This window comes from Arachis stenosperma, chromosome 7 (assembly GCF_014773155.1).
Source record: "Arachis stenosperma cultivar V10309 chromosome 7, arast.V10309.gnm1.PFL2, whole genome shotgun sequence".
Taxonomy (NCBI): Eukaryota; Viridiplantae; Streptophyta; class Magnoliopsida; order Fabales; family Fabaceae; genus Arachis; species Arachis stenosperma.
This window is the reverse complement of record NC_080383.1, coordinates 13581335-13596968: the sequence shown is the minus strand read 5'-3', so window position 1 is coordinate 13596968 and position 15634 is coordinate 13581335. Positions and strand designations below refer to the sequence as shown.

Below are 15634 nucleotides of genomic sequence, written 5' to 3'. Positions count from 1 at the left end.
TTTATAATTAAATTATTTTATGTTAAAAATATTAAAATTAGTAAAATATTTTTAAAAAAATATATATTAAAAGATCTAGTTAAATTTTTAATTGTGAATACTTTTAATTTACAGATAAATATTTAGTTAATTCTAATACTTTTGATACTAGAAATGACTTAATTATAAAATTAAAAATAGTGTAAAAATTTAATTAAGAAAATATAAAAACCTAATTAAAAATTGAGAAAATTACATTCCCCTCCCTGAGAGATACTAAAATGACACTCTCATCCTCTCTATTTTATAAATGTACATTCTCCTCCCTTTTAATTTTTAAAAAACTTCTTCTTTAATCCATTTTAAATTTTTTGTGTTAACTAATGTTAACTTTATCCATTTTTAAAAAAAATAAATTATTTTTTAAAAAAATACCCATTAATAAAAATTTTATTTTTTATCATTAAATTTTGCTTACCAAAATATTCTTTAATAAATTATTTTTTTATCGATTAAATTGTATTTTTTAAAAAATTTTAATAATTATATAATTTTTTTCTAAAATACCCTTCAATAATTTTTTTATTTTTAAATTATAATTTTACCAAAATTTTTGTTAACAATTTTTTTATATTTCACTATTAATTTTTTTATATCAATATATATTATTTTAATATTAAACAAAAAATTTTAGTAAGATTATTTTTCAATATCAATATATATTAATTGTTATATATATTAACAGTGGTAAGATTTTTTATTTAATGTTAAAATAATATATATTGAAATAAAAAAATTAATAGTAAAATATAAAAATAATTGTTAACAAAAATTTTGGTAAAATCACAATTTAATAATTAAAAAATTATTGAAGGGTAGATATCTTAAAAAAATAATTTAATTATTAATTTTTTAAAAGTATTTTAATAAAAATACAATTTAATTAATAAAAAATAATTTATTAAAGGATATTTTGGTAAGCAAAATTTAATGATAAAAAAATAAAATTTTTGCTAATGGATATTTTTTAAAAAAAAATGATTTTTTTTAAAAAATGGATAAAGTTAATATTAGTTAACACAAAATTTAAAATGGATTAAAGAGGAGGTTTTTTAAAAGTTAGAAAGGAGGAGAATGTACATTTATAAAATAGAGAGGAAGAGAGTGTCATTTTGACATCTCGCAAGAAAGAAGAATGAAATTTTCTCTTAAAAATTTAATAAAATTATAGAGACAATTAGAGTAATTAAACCATTCCTAAAACATCATCCGTATGCTTAATCTTATTAAAAATTTATCTATTTTAATGAACCTAGATATTGAGACATGCTTAATTTAAGAAAGGAGAAATACAAAATATAATCAAAAGCATGATAGAATCATGGAAGGTAATAGGTATATACTATAAATATGACTTGTATAATGAGCAGAAAGTAAATATTATCAACCTGCATTAATCCCAAAATCTTTTCTAATTTGATATTATTATTGGATTTCGTTATTGTCAAACATTCAAACTACGATGTATTGAACTATTGAAGTCTACTTTCCTTTCTTTTTAGTTTTTTTTTTTTTTTTTTTTTTTGTCTGGCAATAGTTTTCTAAGTTGGATTGTGCATTGATATAAATTATAAGTAATGAAGAATGCGACAAAAGTAAATTTATGTGTTGGCTTTCCCTAATAAGCTAATATCTTTCCCTAGTAAATTGCCATGCATAGAGCAAAAATGAAAAACAAAGTAAATCTATATATTTTGGTTAAAGATTTTCCTCTTAACACTAATAAGTGTTAAAAGATCCAACCCATAATACTAGTCTGTTCTCAACAGATTTCACATTGATCTTATAACAGAAAAGTAAAAATCATCAACTTGAAATTACTAACTATAAAGAAGTGTCAGAATTAATTACTATTCTATTCAAATTTAATTCAGCTCTTCATGTTTCATTGCTTGCTTCCTTACTGTCGTATTAACACCTCTCCCAGTCAACACAGTCAACAAACCTAAAAAAAGAAAAGAGGAAAACTTTGAGTTCTGAATAATATATTCCATCAACTTATTCATTTGTATATTTCTTGACATGTAGTTGAATTAAAATTAATCGAATCTAATTCAATTTTAAAAATTAGCTTAATAAAGAATATTAAAATTATATTTAACAAATATATCATATTTTTTCAAACATCTAGAACTGAATATTTAAAATTGAAATATGCAATATACATGTGACCTAACAAATATAAAATAGAATCTGATACTATATTATAATTAAACAATTTAAAAGAAAGCTTACAAAATAGTGAAGATTGAACATAATTTACACAGCAATACACATCAACGGATATATAACTATTGTAACTTATTGTGTCACTATCAATTTAAAACAATGCAATATCTTGTGTTACAATTCATACACAGAGACGCATAGTTCCATGCAGAGTATAAAACCACCACCTTGGAACAAGGTTTCTTGTGTTACAAGCCATAGAAAGATATACCTTTAATTTAAAGATAGGGTGATATGTATTTGATTGTAATACTGAAATGTATAAACAATAACTGTGATTTGTGAAGCTAAACATTGTTCATTCATCAGCATTGTTATATGGACAAAAAATTCAGTCTTTTCACATACCTTATGAACTAGGTTTACTTGAATCCGATTGATGATTAGGTCCCCGATAATAACCACGTGTCCCAAAATACTCTGGATACTGATAATAATATAAAAAAAAAAAAGGTTAACGATTGCACCAATAATCAAGAATTATAAAATAAAGAAAAAAAGAGAACTGGTTTGGTTTGAATTGAATTTGAGAGTTTCACCTGTGTAGCAAATAACGACAACCCAACGGTTGTTCTTTCTTCCACAGGGGACGCCGTTGCGGCATCACCATCACCACCAACGGTTGTTCTTTCTTCCACAGGAGACGCCGTTGCGGCATCACCATCACCACCAGCGGTTGTTCTTTCTTCCACAGTAGACGCCGTTGCGGCATCACCATCACCACCAACGGTTGTTCTTTCTTCCACAAGAGACGCCGTTGCGGCACCACCATCACCACCAACGGTTGTTCTTTCTTCCACAGGAGAACCACTTTGTTGTTCTTGGTTCCTCTTGTTCTTAGCTTCTTGCTCTTGTTCTTGCTTCTTCTTGTTCTTAGCTTCTTGCTCTAGTTCTTGGTTCCTCTTGTTCATAGCTTCTTCCTCTTGCTCCATTATTATTGTCGGTAGCGATGGTGAAGGCTGCTGATTCTCTTCTTCCGACACCGGTCTCCATTGATGATATTTGTTTGGATCATACCTTCCTCTAGAACCCATTAATACCGATTAGATAATAATATCAATAATGCTGTCTAATAAGAAGATATATTATATGATGATTTTGTTCGTTTGGAAGCTTAAAATGTCAAAGGAACAGTAAGAGTTTCAGAATGCAAGGAGGGAAATGAGTAAGAAAGAAAGAAAATGAATGTTGATAGTTGATACGATTGTCTATTTTTTTAGGTATTTATACCTACCCATATAATAAAAATGTAGACAAATAACAAAATGATACAGAGGTTATATTATTCATGTTAATATTTAATTTTTTTCTTAAAAAAATATATATAATATTAATATTTTTACTAAAACATTTTTATATTTTAGTAAAAATAAAAAATATATTTTTATTTAATTTTATAAAAAATATAAATATCTTTTTTATTATTATTAGATTTAATTATCCATTTAAATTAATCAAAGTTTAAAATTCAACTAACTTTAATTTTATAATTTTAAACAATTTAAAAAATAAAACAAAAATACATTTAATTATTCATATACACTAAAAATAATTGCTTCAATCTTATTAATGCTATTCGTAAACTCTAATCTCTCATAATCATTTATATAAAATAAAAATCTAAAAAACTAAAAAAAATTAAATAATTTTTTTATATTCTGAGTATTTTTATCAATTGGTCATCCTCTTAAGGAATGTCTTTCACTCTCAATTCTAAGACTCAAACTCTCTCTTCTTTCTGACTGCACTAGCCCTCTAGAGTCTCACTCGACTCTCATCTCCTTCACATTCGCCAGCGTCTCGTTGTTTGCCTCATCTTATCGCTGGCATTTCAACGTCTCCCAACCTTTCTAGGGATCCTCGTCGCCAATGACAAAAAGCAACTCGTCAAATAATACTCTTGTACTTTGTAGTTTGGAGTTGAAAAAAAAGGAGTCTAAGTACTTTGGAGTTTATAAATTTTTCCATCAATCTTTGACTTTATACTTGCGGTAATACTCTTGTAGGTTGAAAAGATCTTTGGCCCTGAAATATTTCACAGTTGCAAAAATGATACTTCAAGTAAGCATTAAAGAAACCATTAAATCTCTGAATCTGCATCTGCTATTGTGTTTCATACTTTCAATCATAGAGCTTTTTTCTTCTCTCGTTTAATTTCAAAATCTTCTACAGAATAGTGAGGCCATGGTTTCAATTGACATGTTAGTTGGTCCATCTGAAGTTTTAGTCATTGCAGATAAGCATGCAATTCCTTCTCATGTTGCTGCTGATTTGCTTTCCCAGGTTCAATGAGTTTTAATATGCTCTTATTTCCATATCTCTTGCGCTTTCTTTCTACATTACTCATATCCTATGCACATAATTTATGATTTCCAAGCTGAGCATGGACCTAATAGCCAGGTTGTTCTTGTAACAGCTGACCACATAATTTTTAGTTTTTGTTTTTTTCTCTTTCTCTAGACATTTTAGTTCATGATGAACCTTATTTTCATGATGAACCTTATTTTTTCACTCTTCATTGAAAATCAATCTTCAACTAGTAGAATGGTCCCAATTTTCCAAAGAGTCAGGCTTGACTATCTGTACATTTTCATCCTAAACATTAATAGTTTAGAATGCGTGAACTCTAAAGAGGGATTTTGTTAATAAATATCCAAAAAATTTTATTTTCAATATAAAAAGGGTGTTCTAAATACGCTTATTAATCCATAAATAAAATATAAGTTGATATTATGTTGTATATCTTAAATTTATAAGTAATACAACACTTTGTGTAATGAGAACAAATCCTTTCTTCATATCAGGCAGACAAAAGTATAAGTAGTTGTGAGCAATATTCACCTCAACCAATTCATGCCAGAAGCTAGCTAGCTGGTTTATGCATGGCTGTCAAAGATAAATAAAAAAGTGAAGGAAAATTTGCAAAAATTATTACTAGTTTATCTAGCAAAAAGAGCAATGGATCATCACTAATGTATAGGACTCTACTTAAAAACTAATATTCACTTGAAATATAATATTTGGGGATGCAGAATCTTTTGGCAAAATAGTTTAGTATAGTCATAAAATTAAACATGAGAACAAAAACATCTATATCAAGACTCGATGATATCTTAATGGAAACCTAATGATTCAGGCAGTCTTTAGAAAAAGGTAACAATAGTTTCAATTATGAATATTTCACATCTAAAATCCACCTTCTCATTACTATCAATGTTAAAACAATGGTCAATCTCATTATAATTATAAATTAGTCAAACAACCACAAAAAAGATGGCAGTACTTGAAAGCTAAATTCATCTTTTAAAATGCTAAATTACAAATTCAAATTTAATCTTTGAAGAACACAAGTGACTATAAAAGTGCTTTTATACACAAAACAACACCCGAAGTCAGTGAAGCAAGTATGATCGAGGCTCCGTTCTTCGAAAGTGAAAATTGAGTCCATGTCAAGGGTTTTGACACTTCAATTATAACCTTTTGAAACTGTTCATTCAAGTGATCAAGTGATCCAGTGTTATCTATCACCATATCTGCTTTATTCATCTTCAAATCAAGTGTCATTTGAGCATTGATCCTGTTCCTAGCATTCTCCTCATTTGATTTGTCTCTTCTCATGAGTCTCTTTTTCTCTGTTTCAGGATCAATCCACACAACTATAATCGGCTTTGTGAACTTGTCCATCTTGGCCTCAAACAACAAGAGGACATCTATCTAGAACAATAACCTTGTATCCTTTTAGCCATAGCTTCACAACTTCTCAAAATATTCCAGAGGATATATGGGGAGCCAATAATCTAAAACATGATCACAACCAAAATTCAATAGAAATTCAACAAACTAATCCCAAAAATGATGCATTTTAGGAATGATTGAATTGAAAATACTAGCTATGGGTTAAGAATTATAAAGTCTTCAACTTTAGCCTACTCTAATCTTAGACAGAGAATTGAGCAAAAATCTAGAATCAGGACACGTAAAATAAATAATACTAAAAGAAGTAGCTTTGAGCAATCCACATATGCAAAATTGTTAAGAAATTTCATGTAAATTGATCATTCTACTTCATTCATGATTTACAACAACATTTAGATCAGCAACTAGACAAATTAATTGATTAGGAATTCAACATCATCTCAAAATACAGGAAGAAGAAAAATCTGAAAACGACAGAACAGGAAAAGCGGTGATGCAGGAACTTACTAACAGTCCACTGCGACTAGGTGACTGTGAGGACCCGACACCAGAAGACGACGAGTGACGACCCCATGATGGTCCACGATCCTCAATGAAGGCGGAGACCCAAAAACAGGAGATGACGAGCGCCGACGAGTTGCTTTTGTGGCTGGCGACGAGGAGCCCTGGGAAGGCCGGAAGACGTTGAAACGCCGGCGACAAGACGAGCCGAACGACGAGAAGCCGGCAAGTGTGAAGGAGACGAGAGTCGAGAGTCGAGTGAGAATCTAGTAGGCTAGTTGTAGTGAGTGAAAAGAGAGAGTTTGAGTCTCAGAATTGAGAGTGAAAGATATTCTTTGAGAGGGTAAACGGTCTATGAGAGATTAAGATTTGCAGGGAGTATTAATAAGATTGAAGCAATTGTTTTTAGTGTGTATGAATAATTAAATATATTTTTGTTTTAGTTTTTAAATTGTTTAAAATTTAAAAATATAAGATTAAAGTTAGTTGATTTTTAAAATTAATAATAAGAATATTGTAGTTATTTTTAAAAAAATTTTATGATATCTTTTTTGATTTTCTTGTACCGTAAATATATTGATTTTGAGTTAAGTATGATTTTGGTTTCTAAGGTAGGGGTTGAAAATTTTTTTTATTCTCGACTTTTTTTTGCTATAAAATAGTCCCAAAGATTTTAGTTTGTTTTAAAATCATCATTTTTACCAAATTTTTTATTTTTATTGTCAAATTACCCTTACCTAAAAAATTATAAAATAAAATAAAAAAGAAAGAAAGAAAGGCAACGACGAAGGGGGAAGAAAGAGAATGGGGGCGGGGGAAAGAAAGAGAATGTGGGAGGGGGGAGGGAAGAAGGGAAAAGGGAAGGTAGGCCGCTGTATGTGATGGAAAGAACGGAAGGGAAAACCGTCACATACACACGGATGAAGAGGGGGAGACAGAGAGCAAAGGAGAAGAAAGAGATCGAAAGGGAGCGGGAGACAGTGTTCAGCGCCGCCACTCGCGCGCCGCTCTCCATTTTTGCTCTTCCTCCTCGCTCGGTCATTGATGTTTTTCGCCATTGCTACTTCTGCTTTTGCTTCTGCTTCTGTTATTGTTCTGATTTTATTATCCATTATTGTTATTGGTGTTGTTCTTCTAGTTATTTACTTATTGTTATTTTATTGTTGTTGTTGTTTTACTGCTTTTTGCTTTTGCATTCTGTTTCTGTTTCTGTTTTTGTCTGCTTTTGTTTCTGCATTTTGAGAAAGAAGGGGGAATGACATTTTCGTCCGAATGACGATTTTAAAACAAACTGAAATTTTTAGGACTATTTTGTAGCTAAAAAAGACTAAAAATAAAAAAAGTTTAACCCTATTTTAGAGACCAAAATCGTATTTAACCCATTGATTTTAATTACTTAATCGTATATATAGAGAATTTTATATTATCTTAAAATTTTATTGATCAATAATGCAGTTTTGATTTTTATTTTTTTGAAATTTAATTTAAAAGTAATATTAATTTTATTTTGGCATACATAGTCATTAATTAACTTTTTCACATGGAAAAGCAGTGTATGTTTTACTTGCCTTTTTTATATTAATTTTAATAATATATATAATCTAATAATTCCATTGTTTATTGATTTAATTATAGTTTCACCATATCTAAATACTAATATATTTTTTTCTCTAAATAATTATCTGCATAACGAAAGTGATATATTCTTAAAATAAATGTATTTTGATATAATTATATCCAAATATATTGACTTAATTAATAACAAATCAAATTTATCAAGTGAAAGCTTATTTATTAATATTTGATTAATTTGAGTTGAGAAATTTATGACTATCACTTTAGAAATTAGTTTTTACAAGACTCGAAATTCAATATCATTAAAAAATGAATAAATTTGTCTGTCACTCGATTAAATAATTTGTTATCTATTTATTTTTTAAAATCATACTAAAAGCATACATTTTTATAATATAAATTATAAATTTAATTCTAAATACTATCAGTATAAACAATTTTAAACATTTATTTAATTAAATAATAATATATCAACAAAAACAATTACTTTTTATCTTAATTGATGATTAACGCATTAAAATTAAATTCAAAAATTAAATATTAAATTTTGAGTAATATAAAATTATTTAGTAATTTTTTTTTGCCACAACAAATACTTCTTGTACCCTTAGAAGCTTTAATAATAAACAATTTATAGTAGCCTTTAACTCATAAGATAACGTATAGCCTAATTTTTTTTTCCCAAACAACAAAAGTAAATTAAAATGTTGAATGACCACACAAGTTATCCAATAAAATATATTTTCTTGATCAAATTTGTTACATAGATCATTTTCTATTAGCAATAGATGTGGACGTAATTATAATTAGTTTATTATTTTAGTATATGTCAATTAGAATCAAAATTAGTTTAATTTATTAGTTATTTAATGTATTCCTTTACAATTAATTGTAGTCATGTATTAAATAACTGACAACCTAAACTAATTTTCATTTTAATTGACATATGTTAATGTGATTAATTAATTATAATTGAATCTATATTTATTATTAATAAAAAAATCTAGATAACAACTATTAATAAGTTCATAAGAATTTATCAATATTTTTCTATAAAAAAATACATAAATTGTTCATTGACGAATTACATGTTATTAACATATACATAAAGAGAGAGGAGAGGAGAGGAGGAGGGATTATTGACTCCAAAAGTGATCAATAGCAATTAAATTCGGTAGAATGATGGGTGAGGATTAGGAATACATTTATTTTTGGAGTTACCATCAATAAATTTTTTCACGTATATATATTTATAATTTACATATAAATACTTGAGAGAGTTTTAACTACCTTAAAAAAACTCCTTCAATTCAACAAGGTTGCTATGTATATCCTCTTATCAGAGTCACACACACAGTTCTTTGTCATCAACGTTTGATACTGTATTGTTGCAATCATATATATATATATATATATATATATATATAGGAGTGTTCATGTAGTTAATCCGTTAAAAATTATAACCACAATTTAATTAATCAGTTTAATAAAATAATTTCAAAAATTATATCCATATTTTTAAAATTGATTAACTAAAACCAAATTAAAAAACCAATTTTTAATTGGTTAATCAAAACTAAAACTAAATTAAAATAAAAACTAAAAACAGTTTTATTCAAACTCCAAAATTAGTTTTTACATACGCTTTTTCTCCCTTTTTCTCTCTTTCTCTTTCTTTCTCTCTCCCTCCCTTCTTTCTCTTCTTTTTCTCTCTCTCTCTCTCCTCTTTCTCACTATCAGAATGTCATGCTTTCGGCTGCGCCACTTTGATAACAAGAAGTATTACGACGACTTCATATACTTAATAATATAATAGGAGCCTTAGACTCGAAACTGTACCGCCGATTTTCTTTAAAAACTGAAAAAAAACTACTTTATCTTGAAAACAAGCAAGCATATACCAATATACATAACTTATTACTCAAGTAGCTTATACATAATATATACATACAACTCATACAATTAATATCCCTCTTACAAAATTATAATATTAATGGCGAGGGAAGAATAAACAATAACTGAACTAATGCATCCATATCGCATAAGCTAAACTCAAAAATTCTTCACGAGCTTTTTCGTCCGTTCCCTGAAAGGAGAAGTCTGTAGGGACTGAGAACATCATCCTCAAAAGGGTTCTCAGTAGAGAGTTTTGAGAATTGTCGTAAGAAGATATTATAAGGAGAGTTGTCGTAATTCCCGAGCTATCAGAGAGTGGCGCAGCCGGAAGCGTGACATTCTGATAGTAAGGGTGTTACAAGAATAATTTTAAAATCAAATGTACTCCGTTAAAAATATTTAAGAACATTATTTATCAACATATTATTAAGTTCAATTAATTATTTCTAATTTAAATTATAAAATAAACATATTAATCACATTTTTATAAAATATAGTTTAAACTCAATATTAATTATTCAAATTAAATTATATAACTTTTCATTATTTTTCTATTATCGAAACTTTAATTTCAATTTATAAAATAACTAATATAATAAAAATTATACATAAATATTAATTGACTTAAACTTAAAGTATTTATAAAAATCAATGTAATCATTTTTAATAAATTAATTTCTAAGATTTCAAATTAATAACATAATTCATTCATAATAGAATTTATTTAAATTAAAGTATACAATTCTTTCTATTTTTATCGATTACTGAAATTATATGAAACATCCCATTATAATAAACAGGGACGGATTTACATGGTAGCTTGTGGGGGCAAGTGCCCCCATTAAGTTTTATAAAATTCTTAAGTAGTATATAGTGTTAAATTTCATTTGCCTCCACTATATAAATAATTTTGACCCCACTCTTCACAATTTAATGTTGTCGAAAGATATTTAATTAAATTTAATTTTATAAATATATAAAATTTAATTTTAACTATTTAATAAAAGAGTAATTAAATAAATAATAATAAAAAAATGAGAAGTTAAAATAAATAATCCTAACCTTAATTATTCTCAAAATCAACTTTTTGCTACTATATTCTTTTACTTTCTTCCAGTTTTCTATTTTTCTATTTTCTCTATTTTATTTTTTAATTTCTTTTGATTTAATTAAAAGTTTATTTTTATCTTTTTGTAATTTTTCTTTTATTAAATTATATTACATTTATTTTATAATTATACTCTTGTGTAATATTTTTATTTTTTTATTAATGGTTATTGTATAATAAAATTTTATTAGTATATTTTTCTATGATTGGTTTGCTGAGTTTTTATATTCATATTATATTTTTAATTTTTTGTGAGATTATAAAAATTAGGGTAAATTATTTTTTTCCTAATATTTAGGTTTTTTTAAATATTTCTAATGTTTAATTTTATTTATTTATTTTTAATATTTTTTATTCATTCAATTTTGTTCTTACATGTTTTTAATTTGTATCAAAACTATCCCTACAAGCTTTCAATTTATTCCTAACATTTTATATAAGTTGACGTTTAGGGATAATTTTAACATAAATCAAAAATATTAGAGACAAAATTGAATGCAACTAAACGTTAGGTGTATTTTAAAAAAAAATTGCAAATATTAAGAACAAAAAATACGTTTTACCCTAAAAATGATTGTTTTTATTGTGTATAATTTGCCCCCACCAACAAAATTTTTTGGATCCGTCACTGATATTAATAAAAGTATAATAAAATTCTAATTAATTTGAACTCCAATTATTATTAAAAAAATTACATATAGCTCCTAATTATTTTTAAATTCAAAGTATCATAAAGCTTTATTTAATTATTTTTAGTAAAATAATTTTCTTAAAATAAAATTCTCAACAAATATAATAAATTTAATTATCTAAAAACTTGGGATGTTACAGAGAGAGGGAGAGAAGGATAGAGAGAAAGAAAAGGAAAGGGGAGAAAGAGGGGAAGGAGAGAGAGAAAAGGAAGAGAGGAGGCAAGAGAGAGAGAAAAAAGAAAAAGAGGAGATAGAGGAGGGGTGAGAGAGAAATGGGAGAGAGGGGAGGGGGAGAGAGAGAAATGAGAGAGAGAGAGAGAGAGGAAGACAAAGACAGGGGAGGGGAAGAAAGAGGGGAAAGGGAGAGAGAGAGTGAGAGAGAGAAAGAAGAGAGGAGAGGAGGGGGAGAGAAAAGGAGAGAGATGGAGAGAAAGAGATAAAAAATTACTCGTATCATTTATAAAGAAAATTAAATACATTAGAAGAAATTATTTATAGAAAATGCTGAAAAGAGATAATAAAAAAACGAAGCAATGGAAGAGATTTCATTATTTACAAATGTTACTCGTATCATTTAGAAAGAAAAAAAATTAATTTTTAGATTAAAAAATTCAATTTAAAAAAAGTTAAAATTTTGGGTTTTTGTATATAAAAAAATTCTTTTTTGTGTAAACCAATTTTTAGGTGTTAAAACAAATTTTTTTTGGTATAAAAACCAATTTTGGCATAAAAAACTGGTTTTTTGGAGTAAAAACCGATTTTTTAGTGTAAAAAACCGGTTAAAAATCGATTTTAAATTTTACTAACCGATTAATAACCAGTTTTAACATGTACAATCAATTTGGTTAATTAACCAAGACTATATTTTTAGTTAACCAAAAAACTGGTTTGATTTTTGGATTAACCAAACCATGAACACCCCAATATATATAAAGAGGAGCAAAACTTAGTTGAGGCAATGGGGCCATGGCCTCCTAAATTTTTTATAAAAAAATTAATAATATTTTTTCAAAAAGTAAAAAATAGTTTAATTGGGTTAAATATTTTACTATGACTTAAAGCACCCAAATTTAATCATTATCTCTTACTTTTATTACACAATAGTTTTTAGTTTTTGTTACGGACCATTGCAAGTCCAGCCCGACTGGCCGTCGGGTCGGGGCACCACTCCTGACCCAAGCCCGAACCATCCCTCACAGTAGGGAGAATCCGACGGGTCGGTTCCTAACACCTGACCCGAGGCACGCCCGACTTGTTAAATATACGGCTCAAGTCACTGCAACCAGCAACCGGTCGGTTTCCTCAGGGCAGCACCCGAAGCCCTGACCCGGAAACCGAAACGACCTGCTCCACCCACACGGACTAGGATAGATCATAGAAGCTTTCTGGCCAGTGGGCTAGGTCACCTATGGGCCCACCCAACACAGTATATAAGGGAAGAGGCCAGCTCTTCCCCCAAGGTATGCACTATTTTACCTAAGTTGGCTATCACCTCGTACGAACACTGACTTGATCGTCGGAGTGTCCTTGCAACTGGCCACCTCCCTTCGTCCACACCACCTTCGGCGTCGCCAGCTTTCAACCCACATCTCGACACCCGCTCCAAGTCACTCCGAGGACTCACCCTCTCATCCTCACCTCGCTACTCGACTCGCCGAGCACCCGACATTCCCAGGTAACGAACATTGGCGCCGTCTGTGGGGACCCTGGAGCAGACATGGAGCGACTCCCCACGTCGGAGGAACTTCGCGAAGGAGAAGGGGCTTGCCTGAGTAGGGCGAGTTCGATGGCCCGCGCCGCCGAACAACCACGGTCTTCCGTTTAGCCAAACCAACCAATCTACACCAAGACCCCTGAAAGGCGTCCCTTCGGAGGGACAGGAGCCGACAGCGCCAAGATCATACAGGAACTTAGGCACAAAGTGCAAAACCTTGAAAGGGAGCTGGCAGCGAGGAGCCGATCCCGCACCCGCTCCCCCTCCCGAAGATACAAGAACAGGGAAAGGAGCCTGACAAAGCGCAAAGATAAAGCACATACGTAGGCGACCTCACGACCTACCCAAGGTAGGTCCGAAAGCCATGGGGAGTCCCAAAAGGGAAAAGCCAAGAAACGGCTGGAACCCATCATCATGGGGGCCACCCCCTTCCACCCCTCGATCCTCAAGGTCTGGCTTCCGAAAAATTTTGACAAGCCAACAAACATGAGGTACGATGGGACTAAGGACCCCCAAGAGCACCTCACAGCATTTGAAGCAAGAATGAATTTGGAAGGGGTAGGCGACGCGGCCAGATGCCAAGCATTTCCCGTGACGCTGGCCGGCCGGGCAATTCGATGGTTTAACGTGCTCCCACAAGGATCCATCATGACCTTTACGGACATCTCCCAAAGCTTCCTAGCCCAGTTCATGACACGCATAGGCAAGACAAAACACCCAATTAACTTGCTAGGGGTTACCCAAAAACCCGGGGAGCTGATCAGAAAGTTCCTGAATAGGTTCAACGACGAATGCTTGGAAATCGACGGCCTCACGAACTCGGTTGCCAGCCTCTGCCTAACAAATGACTTGCTAAACGAGGACTTTAGAAAACACCTCACCACCAAGCCTGTATAGACCATGCAAGAAATTCAAAGCGTGGCTAAGAAATACATCAATGATGAGGAGGTAAGTCAGGTTGTAGCAGCCAACAAACGGCAGCTCTTGAACCCCTCAGTTCGGAAGGCCCCCCCAGGTCGACAGGTATAAGGAAACTCCCAGGGACAGAACCTTGGCCAAGCAACCCAAGCAACCTCCACGGGTAGGGAGGTTCACGAACTATACGCCACTCACGGCACCCATAGTGGAAGTCTACCAACAAATTGCGGATAAGGGAATCTTATCCAGACCTAGACCATTGAAAGAAAGAACAGGAGGTAACAAAATCCTTTACTGTGACTACCATAAGGGGTTCGGTCACAAGACCCAGGACTGCTTCGATCTCAAAGATGCTTTGGAGCAAGCCAAGTTGAGCAAGTTCTCCCAACTCATCAGAGAGCCGAGGAGACGAGAATAGGAACGCTCCGAAGAAGATTGTAACCGGGCTGTCAAGCCAAGACAAGAGCCCATAGGGAACGCCGACAACCCCCCAACTTTCGTGGTCAACATCGTAGTTGGGCGTGACAACCCCCCAAATCCAAGTCAACAGCAAAAAAGGATACCCGGGTCCTATCCATCTCGACATGAGGTCCCGTCGCCCCAAGCAGGGGACCTCCCCTGATATCCTTTGGCCCAGAAGATGAATGGTTTCACGATCTTCCCAAAAATCCCCCCATGGTGATGACAGAAATGGTCGGCATGGGGTTAGTTAGACGAATCCTCGTCGATACAGGGGCTGACTCCAACATCCTGTTTAGGAATGTATTTGATGCCATGGGACTCAAGGAATCTGACCTCAAGAATCACCAACACGGGGTCATGGGGCTAGGAGATAACTACATAAAGCCCGACGGGACGATATCTCTCCCAATTTGCCTAGGAGCCGATGACACCAGGAGGTCGGTTATGGCGGACTTCGTAGTCCTCAGAGACTCCACAGCTTACAACATTATTCTGGGGAAAAAGACCATCAACGAGTTCTCAGCCGTAATATGCACTAAATTTCCAACGGCGAAGAAAAATGTCTCAAGAAAGGGCTAATGAGGTCGCCAAACAAACAGCAGGGCTGCTAGAAGTCGGATTCATCAAGGAACTCGAGTACTCGACGTGGCTGTCCAACGTCGTCCTCGTCAAAAAAGCCAGTGAAAAGTAGAGAATGTGCGTCGACTATTCCGATTTGAAAAAAACATGCCCTGAAGACTCTTTTTTCCTCCCCAAAATTGACACCTTGGTGGACTCGACGGCAGGGTATCGTTTCCTCAGCTT

General features: G+C 31.5%; 1 protein-coding gene across 1 annotated transcript; it reads left to right on the top strand.

Annotated features, from left to right (window-relative positions):
- The first annotated feature begins 13864 nt into the window (after positions 1-13864).
- On the top strand, positions 13865-14347 carry LOC130939424 (uncharacterized). Its single transcript, XM_057867528.1, has one exon. The coding sequence runs from the start codon at positions 13865-13867 to the stop codon at positions 14345-14347; it is 483 nt and encodes a 160-aa protein (XP_057723511.1).
- The last annotated feature ends 1287 nt before the right edge of the window (positions 14348-15634 follow it).

What these genes read in the sequence shown, in the direction of transcription:
- LOC130939424 (XM_057867528.1), top strand. Translation starts at nt 13,865, where the DNA reads ATGGGGGCCACCCCCTTCCACCCCTCGATCCTCAAGGTCTGGCTTCCG.